This window comes from Oenanthe melanoleuca, chromosome 8 (genome assembly GCF_029582105.1).
Source record: "Oenanthe melanoleuca isolate GR-GAL-2019-014 chromosome 8, OMel1.0, whole genome shotgun sequence".
NCBI lineage: Eukaryota > Metazoa > Chordata > Aves > Passeriformes > Muscicapidae > Oenanthe > Oenanthe melanoleuca.
The window spans coordinates 17,811,588-17,831,065 of NC_079342.1; the positions used below are offsets into that span (position 1 = coordinate 17,811,588).

Below are 19,478 nucleotides of genomic sequence, written 5' to 3' on the forward strand. Positions count from 1 at the left end.
AGCTCTCAGTCCTGGCAGGTGCCCACCATCCCCCTGTGGGGAACCCCGGGACAGCCCCTGTCTGTCACATCATCCCCAGACAGGTCCCCCGGGGCCTCCCTGCACTCCTCGGTGCCTCCACCCACACACTGCCTTCAGATGCTGACTCAGCTCCGGAGCTGGGGCCTCCATCGGAAAACCTGTGATGCCACCGGTGCCCCAGGGAGCCCCGGGGCCGCGATGGAAACAGGCAGCTTCCCCCAAGGGCAGCAGCTTCCCAACCTCCTCCTGGGCCATGTTTGCTGATGGGCAGTGGGTTTGTGTGTGCTTCCCCTACAAAAGCTGGAAACACATGAAAAAAGCCAGGCAGATCTGTGTTGTTTTTCTTCCTCTTCAGGCAGGTTTTCTCAGTTTTTCTGCAAAAAAAATATGGAGTGAATTCATCCCCAGTACTGTAGGATGAAAGGGGATGTGCTGGGAAGAATGGGGCTGTTTTCCAGAGGTGGTCATGCAAAACCCTCAGCGTATCCAGGAGCACAGTGAGCATCAGTGGTAACAGCCCTGAGCTGCAGGGAGAAACTGAGGCACAGAGCACAGGATGGTCACACAGTCACCCTGAGTGTGGGGTGAGCACGGGAACAACAGCAGGAAGATTGAGGGGCTCTTGCTGCTTCAGGCTCGTGAGAGCTGTGGGTTTACAGCCACCTCTGCCAGCTCCCACGCCGTGGGGAGGCAGAGATGCCAAGCATCCTTCCATGACCCGTTTCAGGTGACAGAGAGGCGTGTTCTCGTCATAGCCATTAGAGAGCAGCACTGCTGTGGGGCCTTGCCCGGCCACCACTGCCACCAGCACAGCCAGGTCACCCTGCAGCACCAGGGCTCCCAGAATGGGGTGCCCGGGCACCGAGGGGCAAGGATGGATCCCATCATCCCTGCATCTTCCACTGTTCCCTGTGTGCCCAGCATCCCACCTCGGGTGGGCTGTGACCCTCTTTGTCACAAGGCAGGGCAGGTCAGGCCCCACAGGGGCTTTGAAAACCCTTTCTGGGCCACAACCTTTCCATGGGAAGGTGTGAGGACTCCAGATGGCCGTGTGGCACACACTGATGACACCTGTGAGGGGAAACACCCAGTGAGCAGATGCTATGTGTGTGTATGTACAGATGTGCATGGAGGGGGCCATGTATGTCCTGGGAGACAGGGGAGGGAGCAGAGGAGGGAGCTCTGCATGTTTGTGGGGTCTCGGTGTGGTCATAGGAGAGCCCTGAGGCAAGAGGAGGATGTCCATGTCTCTGTCTGTAGGAGGGACTGCAGCTATTGGGGGTGACCCTGTGCTGCGGGGGCGCCACTGTGCGGTGGAAGCAGCGAGACGCTGACTGTGTCACCCCCGGTGTCACAGCTGGCAGAGGGCCGCCAGTGCATTCCCGGCGCCCCAAAACCCCGCCCCATTCCCCGTGCTGCGGCCCCTTTAAGGGCGGCGCGGGGGCGGGGCCCCGCGGGTGACGTAATCGCGCCCCTAGATAAAGGCGGCGGGATTCCCGGGGCGGCAGCGGCGGTGCGCGCCGGCGGGGCCACGTGCGCGGGGCGCGGCGGAGCCCCAGCCCGGGAGAGCCCCGGAGCCTCCTCATCCTCCGCGCCCGCCATGGAGTCCGCCGGCCTCTTTCCCCCGCTCCCCGCCGCCTCCCTCCCCGCGCGGCCCGCGCCCGCCCCGGCGCCCCCGCCCCGCGCGGCCGAGACCACCCGCATCATCACCGACCCGATCTCCGGCCGCTCCTACTGCAAGGGCCGCCTGCTGGGAAAGGTACCGGCAATGGGGAAGGGGGAGCTGGGCCGTCGCGGAGGGCACCGGGTGAGACGATGCGGGCGAGGAGAGGGGCGGGGGCTGCGCGTCTGCTCGACCCCCCCATGGCGGGGCTGGACGCAGCCCCTCGGCTGGCGGCCTCGCCGCCGCCCTCCCCGCCTCTCCCGGCGGCCCCGCAGCAGCGCTGGGAGCACTGAATCACCCGGGCTGGCTGCGTGCCTCGGCGGCTATCGGAGCCCATCGGTTTCGGGGCGCCCCGCGGGCTGTGCGTGGGCCGGTGGGTGCCCCGGTTCCCAGGGGTGCCGGCCCGCGCCGCTCCGCCGCACGCAACTTTTCCTCCGGCTGACAGCAGCGTGTGTAGGAGGAGGGTGCCGGTTCCCAGCCCGGCCCGAGCGGGCTCAGTGGCTGAGTGTGCAGATTGGAGGGTGACATCACGGCAGGAAAAACCTGTCTCCATGAGGCTGCCTTTCGATGGCCTCCGGTCTCCGGGCTTCCTGCCCTGCTCAGGACTTTCCAGGTTGATCTATCATGTGGAAAGATGCAAAGTCCGGCCATAGTGGGAGGGAAAATGCCCTGGAGGTTTTACAAGAAATGGGTGAAGAAAATGCCTGGTTGAGAGCATCATAGTTCAGATCTTAGTGGGCGACACAGCAGGAGGGAGTGAATGACGCTTGCCGGGCTGTGCTGCCAGGGAAGGGAGGAGGAGGAGGCTTGTAAGCAGGCAGGGGTAAGGAGCTGTCTCTCACCCATCCATAACCACCTCTTCCCTTGTAGGGTGGGTTTGCACGATGCTATGAAATGACAGACCTCTCCAGCAACAAAATGTATGCCGTGAAGGTCATTCCTCACAGCCGGGTGGCAAAACCTCACCAGCGGGAGAAGGTGGGTGCTGGGGGGCTGGCGGGGTGCTGGGCTGGTGGGGGACGGCGGGGGCCCTGTGCTCAGCTGGCACTGCTGCTCTCTTTCAGATCACCAATGAGATCGAGCTGCATCGTGACTTGCACCATAAGCACATCGTCAAGTTCTCCCACTACTTTGAGGACTCAGAGAGCATCTACATCTTTCTGGAGCACTGCAGTAGGAAGGTCAGTGCTGCTGTGGCCTCCTTGTCCAAGGATCATCTAAACAGCTGTAGCTGGTTGGAATAGGCCTTACCGAGGTGTTTTGTTGGAGCTCCCTTTCTCCTGAGCTGTCAGCTGTCACAGCCTCTGAGCTCACCATAAGCTGAGTGGTTTTGCACGGCACTGGGCACTCCAGCAGCTGTCTGGCTTTCTTGGACTGCCTGCTTGTGGTGTGGCCACCATAAATCCAGAGGTTCCCATGGCTCTGACGAGTAGCCTCAGCCTCGTGTGGGGAGTCTGCTGAAGTCATGGCAGTGAAAGAAGGGTTATTTGTGAATGTGCAACTTCTGGAAGAACTGGCTTTGACCCTGCCTACTGTATGCCTAGTCAGCAGGGCTGCCTGTTCTCCCTGCTTGCATCACAAGCTGTCTTCTCTCCCTTTGCAGTCCCTGGCCCACATCTGGAAGGCCCGCCATACTCTGCTGGAGCCCGAAGTGCGCTATTACCTCAAACAGATCATCTCAGGCTTGAAATACCTTCACCTCAAGGGGATCCTGCACAGAGACCTCAAGCTTGGTAAGTGCTGTGGTCAGCACATGGTGTTGTATGGGGAGCAAGCTGTCCCCAAGGAACTTGTGGTGACACATTGCCCTTGGCTTGCAGGCAACTTTTTCATCAACGAAAACATGGAGCTGAAAGTGGGGGACTTTGGGCTGGCTGCTTGCCAGGATGTCTCTGACCAGAAGAAAAAGTAAGTTTGAGATTTTCCTTTTGCAGAATCCTCCAGGGTTTCACTCTTCTTCCTGTGGCTTCCCAGGAGAGTGGAGGGGCAAGGGGTGCGTCCTGGTCTTGGGAGAGGAAGCCCTAGGGGCCCCTTCCTGGGATGAGGGAGCAATTTCTGCTCCAGCTGCAGGCAAGGCGAGGGGGCTGGGGGCTTTGTGGCTGCTCCAGGACTGAGCCTGCAGCCGTCGGGGAGAACAATGTGTTGACTATTGCTATTGTGCCTGCCCGGCTGCCGTGCCGGCTGCACAGACTGGGACACAAAGACTCTGTTCCCCTTCAGCTCTGGGACAGGCTCTTCCCAGCAGCTCCCTAAGAGCAGCTGCTACTGACCCCCGTGAGCTGGAGAGCCAAATGGAGTGGGGAGGACAAGGCTGTAAGCTAAATCCCAGAGCTTGGGGCAGGGGGGAGGCTGTCTGTGAGGGGATGCAAGGCATGCATTGATCTGGTGCTCTGCCCCACAGGACAATATGTGGGACCCCCAACTACCTGGCCCCAGAAGTGCTGCTGAGACAGGGCCACGGGCCGGAGTCAGATGTATGGTCTCTGGGCTGTGTCATGTAAGTCCGTGCTGCTGGGTGGGGAGGGGTCCAGGCACTCTGCCTGGGGTGGGGGGCAGCCGCTCTGTGGGCAACCCGATGAGGAAGTTTTCTTGTGCTGTGCCTTGTGGTGTGCAGGGGTTGCTGAGAGGCAGGGGGAGGGGAGCGGCTGGCTGGATCCTGCCCAGCCTTACTTTGGAGCAGGTGCTGCCTGTAGCCATCTGTAGCAGGTGTAGCCTGTAGTTGTGTGGGGGCTGTGCAGGCAGGACCTGCATGGGGCAGGTGTGCTCATGCTGCACTCAGCTCGGGTTCAAAGCAGGCTTGACCACACTGAACCTGATAAACAATGGAAAATCTCTGTGGCTGCCGCGCTGTTTGCTCAGGGAGCAATCGCTGTTTCGACACATCCAGCCCCTTGCCCGGCTGCTGCCTGCAAGCTTCCTGCTGCATTTCCCACTGTGATGGCCATGCGGGTGGGAGCAGCGGAGCAGTGGGTGGCCTCTGCCTGCCAGCTCTTTGTCCTTCCTCAAGGCTCCTTGCCTGTTGCTCTGAACAGTTGCTAGGAGGAAGCGTGGCCGGATGTGAGCGTGGCTGTCGGGGCTGGAAGTGGTGCTCTCAGCCAGGTGTGGCCGGCCAAATGCCAATAACTTCCTTGCTTTAAGTGCTGCTGAGTCACGAGCCTGGTGGGGATCTGACAGTGGCATGCTTGTCTCCTCCCAGGTACACCCTGCTGTGTGGGAACCCTCCCTTTGAGACCTCTGACCTCAAGGAGACCTACAGGTGTATCAAGCAGGTGGAATATACCCTCCCAGTCTTCCTCTCCCTGCCTGCTAAGCACCTCATCACTGGCATCCTCAGACGCAACCCCCAGGACCGCCTCACCCTTGAGGAGATTTTGGACCATGAGTTCTTCAAGGTGAATGGGTGGGGTCTGGGTCAAGGGACCCTTCTCCTGGTGGGATGAGGCTTTTTGGGCTGTGCAGGGTGCTGTCCTTGTCCTGTCCTAAGTGTCAGTCCTTCAAAGGAAGCAGCCGCTGTCCTGACCAAATACCAGCCAGAGGAACTGAGGGATCTGGTGTGCTTCTGCTGCCTTGTTGCTATAGCAAGGGGTTGTTTCCTGTGCTGATGCCAGTCATGGTTCTAAGGCTTGACAGAAACACAAGCTGGCTGTCAGGAGGGATGTGAATGACTGTGGTCAGCCCAGGGCAGCTGCTCTGCCTGGAGCATGTGGCCTGTGGAAACCAAACCTCTCCCTTGACCTCTGTGCAGGGCTACACGCCTGAGAAGCTCCCTCCCAGCAGCTGTGTGATGGCTCCAGAGCTGAGTCCCCCAAATCCTGCAAAGACTCTGTTTGCTAAAGTCACCAAGACACTCTTCAGGAAAAAGAAACCCAAGGGTAAGCTTGTGCCATGCCAAGGAGCCAAGGGTGACTCTTCCTTTAGGAAAGAGTGGATCCTGTTTTCTGGAGATGCCTCCTGGTGGATCGCTCTGGACCCTGTGCCTGGGGACAGCACAAGCTGGGTGTGCTCCTGCTCTTCTTGTGCTGGTGGCCTGCCATGGGTGTGTGCCTGGAGAGCGGATACTGTGCCACAACCCAATGGGGCAGTTCCTTCTGGAAGCCCTGTGTTGCATGAGAATGGGGAAGTGAAAGTGGGAGGCAGCTGTCTGACACCCTCCTTGCCTCCATGGGCACAGGAATAGATAAGGAAGAGCTGAGCTACCAGGAGGGGTGGCCTGGATGTCCCCAGCCCTCATGCTCAGCAGCGTGCTCATCTCTTGCTCTCTCCTCAGCCAAGAAGGGCTCTTCGGAGGACAAGGATGACCTCTCCAGGCTGGTTACTGGGCTGATGAAGACCTCAATCTGTCGGCAGATGAGCTATAAAACTGTGGAAGGGAATGAGGTAAGAACATCTCAGAGGCTATGCATGCCTTTCTCTGGGGGAGCAGGCAGACCATGACAGAGCCGGGTCTCTCCGCAGGCCACTCCTGTGTCATGCCGCAGTGCCAGCTCCAGTCCTGTGGAGACAGTGGTGGAGGAGACCTCTCACAAATCTGCATCCCCCTCTGTCCGGGGAACGATGGCCAGCAGCTGTGAAGGTGAGCAATACCAGTCCCAGCCACCCCAGCCTGCCCCAAGCTTCCTGTCATGCCTGGGCTGATAGCGGGGCCGGCTGACTCAGCCTGTCATCTTCTCCCCACAGCCTTTGAAGATTGCATCACTGCCTCTGCCATCATCGAGTCAGCTGTCCGGCTCCTGCGGACCTGCCTCTCCTCCATGCCTCCAGGTAAACTGGTTGGACAGCTCTGGGATGAGACAAGGGGCTGTGCATCCCCTTCTCTGTGGGATGAAGGCATGGCTGCTACTTGGGGTACAAATAGCACCCTAAATGGTGCCAGAGCCTGTTCTAGGGATCTGTTCCCCCTGAGAAGGTGAGATGGACAGGGGCTGGCTGGCTGCACTGCTCACCTCCTCTCTTCTCCAACAGCGGAGAAGAACCCAGCTTCCCTGGCCCGCCATGAGCACTTTGTCTGGGTGAGCAAGTGGGTGGATTATTCCAACAAGTATGGCTTTGGCTACCAGCTCTCCAACCGCAGCATTGGGGTCCTCTTCAACAATGGCACGCACATGACGCTTTCCCCCAACCACAGGTGAGTGCTGGGAATGGGGCTGATCTGTCGCTGGGAAACCCCCTTGGGTGGGAAGGGGACTCTACACCAGGGCAGACATCCCCAAAACTCATGCTCTGCTCCCTTCCAGGACTGTACATTACAACCCGACCAACAGCAAACACCTGGTGTTCTCTGTGTCTGCCATCCCCGAGCAGCTGCAGGGACAGATGAGTGTCTTGCGCTACTTCGCGTCCTACATGGAGCAGCATCTCATGAAGGTGAGGCTGGGGCCCAGGGCTGCACATTGGGTCATTGACCACACCACTTGGGCTGGTCGGACTCTCTGCTTGCAGCTATGGCCAGGTGGGCGTGCAAGGTTGTGCCCTGCGGTGGGGGCCCCACTGAGGGGGTACCCAGCTTTGGTGTTTTGTGTGCTGGTGGAAGTGCTCCCATGTGTGGGACCAGTGGCTTATGCAGACTCTTGTCTCAAAGGGAGGTGACCTGCCCAGCATAGATGACCTCGGGCAGCCAGCCCTACTCCTCCTGCAGTGGGTGAAGACTGACCAAGCCTTGCTTATGCTCTTCAGCAATGGCACCCTCCAGGTATGTGTGGGGCACAGTGGAGCTTGTGAAGAAGAGGCCAGGTGGGTGTCTTCTGGTCTGTGTTGGATTTTGTATGCCACAGGCCAAATGGAAAATCCAGCTGTGAAAACAGCTGTGGGTGCAGGATGCTGCCCAGTGCCTGGGGCTGCTGGCTGCAGCTTCCCCAGCCCATGGGGAGACATAGCACTTCAGTTGGATGCTTCTTTGTGCCCCTGTGCTAGGGCTGGCTCATTCATGCCATGGGGCATGGGCAGGGATGCTCCCGGGCAGGTTGGGGAGGAGGAACGGGTTGAGGCAGGAAATGTGGCTCCATCCTGGCTCCCAGCATGCTGTGGGAAGCATGGCTTTAAACCAAGCCCAACCTGTCTCCTAGGTGAATTTCTACAATGACCACACCAAGGTGATCATTAGCAAGCCTGACCACTCCTGCCTTGTCACCTACATCAACCGGGAGCGCAACTCTTACACTTACAAGCTGTGCAGCATCCAGGAGCTGGGCTGCTCACCTGAGCTCCATCACCGCCTCAGATACATCCTCAAGCTTCTCCAAGAATGGGCTGAGGCCTAGCCTGGGACCTTGGGTGGGACCCTGTCTGGGCACAGTGGTTTCCCCCTGCCCTCCCATGGGATGGGAGGCATGATGTGGTGCTGGCTACCCCCCTGGGCAGTATGCATCCCAGTGCTCAGCTGGACTCTGGACTAAGATATGTGGATGTGGTTACAGCAGTGGGTCTCAATATCCTTGCTGCTCCCTGGCCCTGGGCAGTCACTGTCTTCCCACTGACAGGTCCTGCTCTGGTGGAGCTGGTCTTGATGGAAAGGAGAAGGGTGTTACAGGGAGGTGGTGGTGGGCAAGTGTCCTGCAGCTGGGTTTGGGGCTGGCTGGGCTTTGTTTGGGGCTGGCAACTACCTGTGATGGAGGGTCAGGCTCTCCTGCCCCAGTTGATGCATCAGTTGCACAGACCTTCTGCACAGCCTGGAGATGGTTGGCACAGCCTTGATCTCAAACTTTGGGTGCTGTGGGATGGGAAGACCCCTTCTCAGGAGTGAGCAGTGGTGAAGAGTGCTGCCTGCCCTGCCAGGGACTCTGTGGCCTCGTGTGGGCCACTCCACAACTGTTACACTAAGGAGTGAGCTGTGCTGGGCCCAACTGTGCCCTGTCTCTTCCCAAATTGTGAATTGTCTGGTACAACTTGAGGTTTAATAAAGGGTGGGAGATGGGACCTGAGGACTTGCCTGGAAAAGCCCTCGTTTTGTTGGGACCCAGGGTTGTTTCTTATTTCAAGGCAGTCTCTGCCATGTGGGACTATTTATGCATCTTATTTATATGGAATTATTTATTTTCCTGTTGGTCTGTCCATGTGCAGTTCCCCTCTCCCTGACTTGTCTCAATAAAAACTTATTTGTGTAAGGGCAAACTGAGTCTGCCTTGTTTGAAGCTGGAGTCACGAAAGCGCTTCAGCATCATTTGTCCTCCAGAGCTGCTTCTGCCTGTTGGGGATGACCCTTCTTGCCACTGACTGGTGCTGGGGCTAAGGTCAGGGAGGCAGGATGACTGTAAGGAGCCCCTGTGGTACCTCCACTGCTTTCTTGGGACTGGCACAAAGGGCAGAGTTAGCTCTTGCTTATATTGATGGAGCCCTGGAGCTGCCTCAACTTCTCCTTGTTGCTGCTGGACAGTCCCAGGCCTTTCTGCACTTGGACCCAACCCAGCTGCTCTCCTGATTCTGCTGAGCTGCAGAAGGCAGGAGCTATGACCCGGGTGGTGGAGGGGTTGCCTGGGCCCTTGCACTAACATCTTGTGTGATGGGATATGAGCTGGGCATGAAGCCAGGAAAGAGCTCTGTGAGCTTGCTTTGAAGGTGATCTGTGTAATCAATCTGCCTGGGAGCAGCTTGTGCTGTGGCAAGCAGCCTGGGCTGCTCAACAGCCTTGGGCTGTTGCCTTTTCCAGGGAAATCCAGCCTTGTGTTGTGTTTGCTGCCGCTTGAGTCTTTTTGCAAATAATAGTAATGGGAACTGCAGCGTGGGTGTGAGCTGAGGCTGGAGTGAGCATCCATATCTTGTTCCCTGCACACACCCTGGCCCAAGACTCCAGGTATGACACACAGCTGTGCAAAACCTCTTTATTTCAGCTGTTCTCTCCCTACAGCTCTACAAGACTGGGTGGATGGAGAGGCATGTGCTATTCAAAGTAGACCCCGTACACTGTGGCCACAGCGAAGAGAGAGGAATTGGAGAAGGTGGCAGAGGCAAAGCTGTCAGTCTCAGGGTCCCACAGTCCCCGGCTGGCCACCACCAGGCTCTGCTGGCCCTGCTGGCCCAGCACCACGTGGCAAACCAGCTTGTAGCGGGGTGGCACCACCTCCTTGGCCTGGTTCTGCAGCAGGTCAGTCAGGCTCTGGGCTAGTGGGGCACTGCCCTGGGGACTGTACACAGTGGTCCCCAGGGCACAGGCCAGGGTCCCCTCCAGCACCCGCTGCACCCGCTGTGCATCAAACTTGCAGCCTTTTTCTGGCCCTAACCTGTAAGTGTTTTCAAGGCGGGCCTTGAGAATGGGCTGGAAAATTGGAAGCCCAGAGAAGCTGACACGTCTGTGGAACATCCAGGGGCCGATGGAGGGACGCCTGCTCCCTGGGACCATCCCGAAGGAGCTGCGGCGGCTGAGGATGGAGTTGCGGCGGGAAAGCAGGGGCGGTGGTTTGCCATCCTCGGTGCCCCGGGCTGGGGGCTGCGACCCGCGGCGTGTAGCGCGCAGTGAAGGGGCTTCAGTGCTGTCTGCAGCCAGCACCTGGGCTAGCAGGGCTACCTCTGGGAAGGGCTGCTCAGCCATAGGGGTGACCTGCAAAGGAGATGTCCCCGAGGATTAGGTGAGGCAGGTGTCCTACAGCCCCTCCATTCCCCTGCCTCTCTGCCTCACCTCTCTCTGTCCTCTGCAAATCCCATACTTCCTGGCATGTGAGTCTCTGTGAAGCAAGGTGCAGAGGGGCTGGGAGATCTATGGCAGCTGTTTTCCATTCTCCAATGCCCATCAGAGCTGGCCAGCTGGGGCTGATCCAGTGCAGCAATGCATAGTGCACACAGTCCTCTGTTCTCCCATCCCCAGCCTTTCCCCTGGCACAGGTCAATGGCTCTTTCCTCCATGTTCCTGTCTGCATCTGATTCCACACTTACCCTTAGTCCCACTTCTGTCCTTCCAGAGTAAACCCAGGTGCCTCGTCTCTGGCGGATGTCGCTGCCCAGGACCAATCTTTGTCTTGTAAATTGCTGTGAGCAGAGCCAAACCTGTTGTGCTCCTGGCAGGTGAAGTGTTGCTAAGTGACACGGTAGGTCTCCAGGGCTGTTCTGGGGTATGGCTTCTGTAACTCCTTGTTTCCTGGTCCCTGGACAGCTCTGTTTCCCTTCACTCTTGCCCTCTCTGCACTTTCAGCTGTTCCAGCACAGGAATGTGGTTACTCCAGGGATGTGCCCTCCAACCTCAGCTCCCTGCCAGCCCTGAAAAATGCAGGCTGGTGCTGGATATGCAAGAGAAGAGCAGGGGATGGAAAGTAGAAGCTGTGATTGCTACATTGTGCCTTAACTATGGGGTGTGCTTGATTGTGCCCCCCAACAGCTTGATTTTGCTCAAACATCTGCATCCTTGGGGCACTTATGTCTCACTGCACCAAGGGAGAGTGTGGGTGGGTGGTTACCCACTAAATCGTATAGTCACATAGTGGGTTGTGTTGGAAAGGACCTTAGAGATCATCTAGTTCCAAATCATCTGCAATGGGTAGGGATGCCACCCCTAGACCAGATTGCCCTATCCAACCCAGCCTTGAACACTCCAACGACTGGGTAGAGCACAGTCTTGGCACATGCCAGGGACCCTGCTGCTGTAATGCCTGGGGGGTGAGCAGGTTCCTGGGGGCTCCCAACCCTGGCTGGGGTTTCTCTTTGCCAGTGGAGCCCAGCCCAGCTGGTACGACACGGCTGCTCCATCAATGTGCCTTTGTCTGCCCCGGCTGCCGAGCTATTTGAGGAAAGTGGAGACGGCTTTTGTGTTTCTATCTCCCGTTGGAGGTATTTATAGCCTGCCTCTGACTAGCGCTGCCAAGTGCACTGCCAGCTGGACCCCATTCCCTTGGGGTGCTGCCTATGCTCCGAGCCCCATTCCTGCTTCTCCCTCGCACCACCCACTGACAAGCAAGGGTGGATCCCTCCATGGGAAATCCCCACCTCAGGCAATCCCCTCCTTGGTCTGCTTGAGGCCAGCCAAGGGCTGGAGAGTGTGGAGAATGTGTCCCCTGGCAGAGCACTTGGTTTGGGCTTAGGTGAGCAACCTGATCTAGTGGATGGCATCCCTGCCCATGGCGGGGGAGGGGGGGGGGGGGGGGTGTGGAACTAAATGGCCCCTTCCCACCCAAGCCTTTTTATGAGGCTGGTGATGCGTTTTTCTGCCTGCAGTCACCTGTGCCCTAGGCAGACATGAGAGCTGCAGGGCTCTGGCCTGGAGCAAAGCAGGAGAGAAGGCTTCCCCCATTTCAAGGGACAAATCTCTCCAGTGCTGCTGCTGGGGACCCAGACACACCCAGCAGCTTTCCATGGGCGCTGTGCAAGTGGAGGTAAGGGTGATCTCTGTGCCTGTGCTGCCTTCCCAAAATCCCAGCTGCCTGCCTCCCTTCACCCCTATCTCTGCTCCGCAGCAAAGCCACCAGCAGTGCCAGAGCCAAGCCGTGAAACACAGCAAGGAATTCCACTGGCCGCAAGACGCAGCTCTGCTTCCCCATCCGGTGAGTGCCGGACGGAGCCGCCTCGCAGCAAGGTTGTGCTTCATGCCTCATGTCCCATTGCTCCCTCCCACTGCCCCCCCGGCAGCCCGGCCTCCATCCAGCCCCAGCGCTGCCTGCCGGCTTTCCCTAGCAATGGGCCGGGCCGTGCCGTACGACACAGCCTGCTGGCTTCCTCCCGCGGCCTGCCCGGGCTGGCCGGCCTCCCGACAGCCTCCAGCTCCCTCCCGCCATCCCGCGGCCTGCTCCCGCCGCCGCGCTCCTCCCGCCGCCGCGCTCCCTGAGGCAGCTCATGGCCGGACCCAGCCCGGCGCGGCTGCAGGGCGATGTGGCCGCCTTCAGCGCTGCCCTGCGCACCCTGGTCAACAACCCCCAGTTCAGGTGAGGGCCCGGCCGTGCCGCCTCCCCCCAGCCCCCCGCAGCCCCCGCGGCTGCTCTGTGCTGTTTTCCCGTAGCCCCGAGCCCTCCCTGCTGGGACGATTGGGGCCCGCAGGGGTTCGGGGAGACGCGGGCAGCTGGTGGGGCCGACGTGGCTTGTGCAGCGCTCCCCACACACCCCCATGGGAGTTCAGGCATGGCCAGGTGTAGCCCACCCTGCACAGCCATCATCTCTGCAGAGGAGGGAGAGTTCCCGGGTGTGCCCAGACCCTCTCTGTCCCCAGGTGTGGTGCCAACAGGGCAAGGCGGTATCCCAGGATGAATCCCGTGCTGGGGCTTTGCCCTTGCCAGGAATGGGGTACACTGAACTCCCCAGAGGCAGCTTCCTCCCTGCTCAGTTCCTCTCCCACCTGGCTTTACTGGTGTTTTACTCCAGCCCCCCTGGAGGCATGCAGCAGCCTGGCATCCCTCCTCACAGGGTTTGGCATTCCTGTCACCTCTTGTCAGAGCAGGGAGCAGAGATGGCGATGCTGCCTTGGCTTCTCTCACTCACATGGTATGTCCTGCCTGGCTCTGGTTCTCTTCACCCACTTCCTGCTGAGGCCTGGCCAGCCTAAGGAACACCAGACCTATCTAAGGAAACCCCCATTCCTGCTGAAATTTTTGGCCACCCAGAAGAGAAATCCCAGTGAAAGCTCCCCAGCCACAGCAGCAGGCAGTAGAGGAGTGGCTGTCAGTGCCTGGTCATTCTCAGCCTACATCCTGCTGCTTGCATCTTTCAACCCACACCCCTTATCCAGCATCCTGCAATCTGCATCCTGAAATCTGTTCTCTGCATCCACCTACTTCGTCCCACATCCTGCATCCTTTCTCCAAGAGCCTGCATCTCACAGCCTGCACTTTGTTCTGCATCCCACATCCTGCAGCCTGTGTTCTGCATCCCAGCCCTTGCATGCCATAGTCACCACATCACCAGCTGCCCCAGCTGTGTGTCTCCTGATAGACATTTGAGATGACCTGGGTGTCCTTCCTTCTGGTGGGCACATACATCTCTGTGTGGGACACTCTGAGGGTCAGGCCATGGATTTGTGCATGTTCTCATGACAGGCAGAGTCTGGGTGGCATGTCTTCTGCTCATTGGCCTGCTGGGATGGAGGAAGGAACAAGGGGAGATATGGGCCATAGCCACAGGTGTGCACAGGCTGGAGAGTCTGTGTCCTTTGCCTGCTTTCTTTTCCCTGATCTTTCCCCCCTTTCCTGGAGCCATGGAGCTGGGGAAACATTTTGGGGAGGGGAGGGTTATAGGGGATCAGGGCACCAGGATGGTCCCTGTGCTCTAGTGTATGCTACAAGCTGCCCTGTTGGGCCAGTGCCAGCCCTACTGGCAGCTATGCCAGAGGCTTCACATCCCTGAGATGATGAGTCAGTTCCCATGAGTCAAGGAGGCTGATCCCGGTGACAGCAACGCTTTCCTTGGCTTTGCTATGCCAAAAGAGAAAGTCACTTTCTCTAGCTGTCCTTGGCCTTTCTCTGCCCTGCTCAGTGCCAGCACCCAGGCTCTCTGTGCTTTCCAGACGACCTGTCATGCTCAGCTTGCCTGCAGCTTTCAAGTGGCTGGAAAGAGCCACCAACAATGTTCCATCTGTTCCCCTGTAGGGACAAACCCCTGGGTTAAAATTAAAGGGCTCTGCCCTGCTGTGCTTTCCACTCAGTAGGTCCCTTCCTGTGTGTCCTGTCCCAGCCTAGGGAAGGCTGTGCCCTTGCTTTCCAGGCACCGTGTCCCTCATGGTCCCCTCTCTCCCGCAGCGATGTGATGTTCGTGGTGGGCCAGGAGCAGCAGAAGGTGTTCGCACACCGCTGTGTGCTGGCGTGCCGCTGTCAGGCCTTCCGTGGGATGCTCAGCCAGGACTCCTCCAGCAGCGTCCCACCCCAGGGCCCCTTCGTCCTGGGCAACGTGCAGCCTGAGGTCTTCCTGGCTGTCATTGAGTTCCTCTACACCAACAGTGTCACCCTCAACAGCCACATAGTGAGTGGGGATGGTGGGGACCATGGGAATGGGAGGGACAAGAAGGGGGTGCAGGGGAAGGGGGTGCTTTGCAACTCTTGGTGTGCCAGAGTTGGAGGACATGGTCTGTGTGATGCTCTCTGTCTGGCTAACAGTGTAATGAATGTGTGGGGTCTCAACCCAGGACCAGAATGTGTGGGGTGTCCAGAGCACCTTGTCCCAGCCTTGAGACCTCTGGCTGTGCATACCCTGGATAGTGAGAATAGGGACACCATAGCAGGAGACCTGAATTTTTCTCCATGCAGCAGCCTTATCTCCTTCCCATGCCCCACTCAGGAGCTCCCACAGAGGCAGGAGCATACCTGCCCTTTACCCTGGGCTGCTGTGCGGGTCCATGGCCCCACACACTGATGATCACAAAGTCCCTCTTGCCTGCAGGCACTGGAGGTGCTGACCTCATCGGTGGAGTATGGCTTGCAGGACTTGTGCAAGGTATGGCGCTCTTTAGGCTGGGGGCAGTGGTCCCTGTGTGTTCCCAGGCTGGGCAGCACCCCAAGATGGCCCCTGCATGGCTGGTAGCTGGAGGTGCTACTGAGGAGAACACCATAGTGCATCATGCAGGCTTGGCCCTGCTTTTAGATCCTGGAAGGTCTCTCCAGTGGGATCCCCCTTGAGGGGGAGCAGCAGCAGCCGGGAATCCCACAGGGGAATCCCGAGAAATCAGGGGGAAGGATATGGAGTTTCACATCTCCTGTACAGCAAAGGTCAGAAGGAAAGCCCCTGTGCCTTCACCCACACGTGCTGTCTGGTCATCTGACAGGATGATGCAGTTAAAGAGAGCCACTATCCTTGGGAGCAGTCAGCACCCCAACTGGGGTGCTGCCAAGGCAATGCTGCTTCGGGTGGAAAAGTTTCGGGAAGGCAGCAGGAGCAAAGAGAAAGGGTGGGAGCTGAAGGAGGAGGGGCCAGGGAGCTGAAGCAGCTCAGTGTTGGGGAGGGCAGCCAGGCCACGTCATCAGCCTGATTCCTGAATTACAGCCTGGCTGAACGCGTGACCCGACATCTCACACCCAGACTTCCCCTCCCTCCCCATCACGCCGGGAAAGTACCTCAGGAGCTGAGGAATCATGAGCTCCTGCCTGCTAGGGTGGTGAGATGGGACCTGTGGGAACAAACTCAGCCAAAGCCCAGATGTGGCACAGAGCTGTCAAACAGCAGGCTGGGCAGGGAAGGAATATAAGGGGTGTAGCAGAAAAGGGGGACCTGGTGCTCCAATCACGAGTCACACCCCACCACCCAGAAAATGCATCCTGAGAGGGATGACCTGCATAGAGGAGGGGTGGGAGGGAAAGGGGCTGACCAAGGACAGACGGTGAAATCATGTCAGTGTGCCCAGCTGCAGGGTGACCTCATATCCCTCCTGCCAATGACTCAGGGCTCTTCTGCCCCAGCTGACAGCTCCTCCCTGCATGTCACATCCCCTTGGGTTTTCCAGGGGCTCTGTTAGGCAGCTGACTTAGGCAGGAGAAAGGTCCTACTCACTGATAAACATGCTGGTCTGGCTACGTCCCACCTGCTTCATCCATGTATGGGATGCAGCTGGAGATGCTGGTCCCCCAGCAGTCACAGCCAGAGCACAGCTGACAGGCAGGGCTGGGGCAAAGCTGAGGTCATCCAGTGCACTGCAACTGGCACCAGGGTTGTGCCCTATGGCAGACCATGGATGGCATCTGTAGACAGGATTAGGGGACCCACTTGAGGCTATCAGATTGGCTGGGTTTGGTCACATCAGTCTTGGTCCCTGGCTCCATCAGTGGCCAAGCTGGCTGCCCACATCCACACTGCGAGACCTCATCCCACAGGCCATTGCTTAAATCCTGGGGGGGTGGAGCTGCTTCTGCCCCACAATCCATGTGCTGGGGGCTCACAGGATGCTGAGATTTGGGGCCAGGATGTTGGGATGTGTCCACCCCTCTGCCCACCCCTCTCCCTGTCTGCCTTCCAGCTCTGTGTCAAGTTCATCAAGGACACCCTGAGTGTGGAACAGGTCTGCGAGGCCCTGCAGGTAAGAGTGACACCAGTAGGGTCAGAAAGGGTTAGAAATAAACTGTACAACTTTGGGGCAGGAGCAGACTTGACCTTTCTGTTCTCTGCTGGACAGTGGGCAGGATTTCCCACTCATCCCTGGCCCAGCAGCTGCCCTGCCAGCTCCCAGACCACTGGGATTGTACCAGGGCTGACAGGGGCAGTGGGGCCACCAGAGCTTGGCAGAGAAGTGTCTTCACACTGCCCTGAGCAGGACTGGCCAGAACTCCGCAGTGCCAGGGCTTTGTCATCATCTGTATGAAACTGGGAGACACTAGACTAGGGTTTGGGGAGCCAGTCCCAAAATCCCTGATCAGAGCTCAGGCACCTAAAAATAGCCTTGGGAAGGTCCTAATGGCCCTGGCCATGCTACTTGGTGGGACCAAGGCTGCTCCCCAGAGAAGCGGGATTTGTTTCATCTCCCGTGAGCTGAAACAATCTTGGGGTGAGGTGCCTGCCCCAGAACACAGAGCCCCAGCCAAATGTGATGCCAGACCACTGTGACATAAACAGTGCTAAAACTGGCCCAGAGGAAACAAAACAAGAAACCCCAAAACCCCAGAACAAAACAAACCTGAAGAAAACAGCTTGTCTGCCCTCCCCACTTACGTCAGCACTGGTCCCCTGCTGTGGTGGAAGGGGAGGTGATGCTGCCTGTGCTGGACTCGAGCACACAGGGGCTGCTGTGGGGAGATGGGGTCGTGCCCTCCTGGTAACCAGATGGGCAGTGCCAGCCCTGGACAAGCATTGCTCAGTAGGGCTGGGAGAAAATGAGAGCAACCCCAAATTCCTGCTGCAGTGGAGGATGGCAGCTACGGGTCAGGCTGGGGCTGGCACCAGGGGTATGGAATGCTTATGGGGGGCTTTAAGCTGATCCTGTGCCCACACAAGGAGCACTGGGGACTGGTGATTTCATGTGCCTGCAGTGTGACCTTGTGAGAACAGCACAAGGGCCTCTCCCTCACTGTGGGCTCTGTGATGTGCCTGAGCAGAGGTGGAAAATCACATATTCGGCTAAGGGTGGCACTGGGTGACCATTGCGGGCATTAGAGCCACCAAAACATTTGCTGTTGGGCAAGCCAGAAAGGGAGGGGACCTTGGTGCCCCTTCCTCCCCACACTCTCATCCAACCCAGAGGGATGTCTGCTTCACTTGTGTCCCTGAGAGTGCCCGTGTTTCTGTAGGGCTTTGGTGGGAAGCCCCTCCTGCCCTGGACTCCCTTGCAGGTGTCTGTGCTGTCTCACAGGCTGCAGTGACCTATGGGCAGGTGGACCTCCAGCAGCACTGCTTGGACTTCATCGAGGGCTGCACCGCGGTACGGTGGCAGGTGATGGGGGAGCATGGAGTGGGGTACCCCAGGGAACGGGGGGCACATGGCATTGCAGGGGGGCAAGGGAGCAGGGCCCCTAAGGACAGGATGCGTGGAGGCTGGGAGAGCAGCAAATGGGATTTGGAGAGAAGATGCTGCGTGACTGGCAGAGGCAGGCTGGGGGGTACTGAAGTGCCAGGGGATTGGAGTTTGGGTTGGGGGATGCTGGAGTGGCAGGCAGGGATGGCACCAGGATGTGTCTGATGGGTGGGCGTGGTGGCTGTGTGGGGTGCTGATTCCAGCACCCGGTGTGGTGTGCTGGCAGGCAGTGGTGAGGACACAGGGCTTCCGTGAGCTGTCTGACGTCGTGCTGGCGCGGGTGCTGCGCAGTGACCGCCTGGCCGTGGATGAGCTGGACCTGGTGCAGGCTGTGCGGGAGTGGGCACACGTCAGCTCGGTGAGTGCACACAGCAGCGACCACCCAGGGGTGCCTGGGCCCCCCCCAGCCCAGGCTGGGAATGCAGGCACCCTATCCCTGAGCCCAGGGCTCTGTGATGATCACCCCCCCAGCCCCTGCCTCCCCTGGTGTCCAGGACATCACCAGCCTCATCCCTCATATCATGATGTCCGACAGGCTGTCCTGGAGCGTCCGGTGCCAGAGGTGGCTGCCCTGCCCGTGAGGGAGCTGCGTCTGCCCTTGCTGGCACCCAGTGAACTGGTGACACTGGAGAGCTGCAATCAGCAGGACCTTCTTATCCCGGTGAGCTGCTTTCTTCGTGTCTCCTGAGGGACCTCCAGGGCTGGAGGGTGCTGCAGGATGGGCTGAGGAGGACCATGCTGTGGCAATGCTGATGCTCCCATCCCTGTCCCCATCCCCACAGGTGGAGAACATCGCGGCAGCCTGGCGTGCCCATGCACTGAGGAGGGGCAGTGGGGTCCCGTCCCGCCTGTGCTGCCCCCGCCGGGGCACGCGGCCCCGCGACCACCACCGTCACCTCGAGCCACACGCCAAGTAGGTCTTGGGCAAGGAGTATTGTCCAGCCCAACCCGGGACTCTGCATCAGGGCAGGATGTGGTGCTGGGCACTGATGCTGCCGTGACCAAGAGCATCGATAAAGTTCTTTGTCCCATGTCACAGCGTCGGGGCAAGGGCAGGATGTCTGGGTCACTCCCAAAAGTGATGCAGCAGATGGGGGTAGGGTAGAGCTGAGCTATGTGATGGGTGCAAGGATGCTGCAGGCCGCCCAGGCAGTGACCCAAGGGCGGGGAGACTGCAGAGATCCCCCTTCCCCGGGGCCGTGCTGCCCTCCCCCGGCAGCAGGGCTGTGCTGCAGCAGCAAAGAGCAGCAGCACCTGGCCCAGGCAGGGCATGGAACCCTCCATGGCAGCAGCACAGGGACCCTGGGGCTTGAGGGGTGCAGGTAGGAGAGGACACATGAGCATCTTTGCACACACTGCTGCACCAACAAGCTCCCCAAGCCTGCCAGCAGGCCACACGCCCGTAGGACAGGCTGCCAGCCCCCCATGCGCACACACAGTGTGCACCCCCCATTGCGTGTG

General features: G+C 59.0%; 3 protein-coding genes across 6 annotated transcripts; 2 read left to right on the forward strand and 1 right to left on the reverse strand.

Annotated features, from left to right (window-relative positions):
* The first annotated feature begins 1,542 nt into the window (after positions 1 to 1,542).
* Positions 1,543 to 8,784, forward strand: PLK3 (polo like kinase 3). The gene is made up of 15 exons (XM_056497101.1): positions 1,543 to 1,780; positions 2,555 to 2,662; positions 2,749 to 2,865; positions 3,288 to 3,417; positions 3,505 to 3,592; positions 4,086 to 4,181; positions 4,881 to 5,076; positions 5,430 to 5,556; positions 5,952 to 6,061; positions 6,140 to 6,257; positions 6,362 to 6,445; positions 6,647 to 6,809; positions 6,919 to 7,048; positions 7,263 to 7,373; positions 7,747 to 8,784. The coding sequence occupies exons 1-15, from the start codon at positions 1,622 to 1,624 to the stop codon at positions 7,939 to 7,941; spliced, it is 1,932 nt and encodes a 643-aa protein (XP_056353076.1). The 5' UTR covers positions 1,543 to 1,621; the 3' UTR covers positions 7,942 to 8,784.
* Positions 8,785 to 9,485: 701 nt separating this feature from the next.
* Positions 9,486 to 13,293, reverse strand: DYNLT4 (dynein light chain Tctex-type 4). Of its 4 annotated transcripts, none has more exons than XM_056497130.1 (3): positions 12,930 to 13,293; positions 10,293 to 10,867; positions 9,486 to 10,214 (listed from the first exon to the last, which is right to left on the reverse strand). In XM_056497130.1, the coding sequence occupies exon 3, from the start codon at positions 10,203 to 10,205 to the stop codon at positions 9,558 to 9,560; it is 648 nt and encodes a 215-aa protein (XP_056353105.1). In that variant the 5' UTR covers positions 10,206 to 10,214; positions 10,293 to 10,867; positions 12,930 to 13,293; the 3' UTR covers positions 9,486 to 9,557. The 4 variants fall into 4 exon arrangements, with proteins under 4 accessions (XP_056353105.1, XP_056353103.1, XP_056353101.1 ...); XM_056497128.1 differs by having other exon boundaries at positions 10,547 to 10,867; positions 12,930 to 13,058; XM_056497126.1 differs by lacking the exon at positions 10,293 to 10,867 and having other exon boundaries at positions 9,487 to 10,214.
* Positions 12,195 to 19,465, forward strand: BTBD19 (BTB domain containing 19). Its single transcript, XM_056497122.1, has 8 exons — positions 12,195 to 12,522; positions 14,326 to 14,545; positions 14,963 to 15,016; positions 16,530 to 16,589; positions 17,856 to 17,924; positions 18,244 to 18,375; positions 18,553 to 18,678; positions 18,800 to 19,465. The coding sequence occupies exons 1-8, from the start codon at positions 12,434 to 12,436 to the stop codon at positions 18,932 to 18,934; spliced, it is 885 nt and encodes a 294-aa protein (XP_056353097.1). The 5' UTR covers positions 12,195 to 12,433; the 3' UTR covers positions 18,935 to 19,465.
* Positions 19,466 to 19,478: the final 13 nt, after the last annotated feature.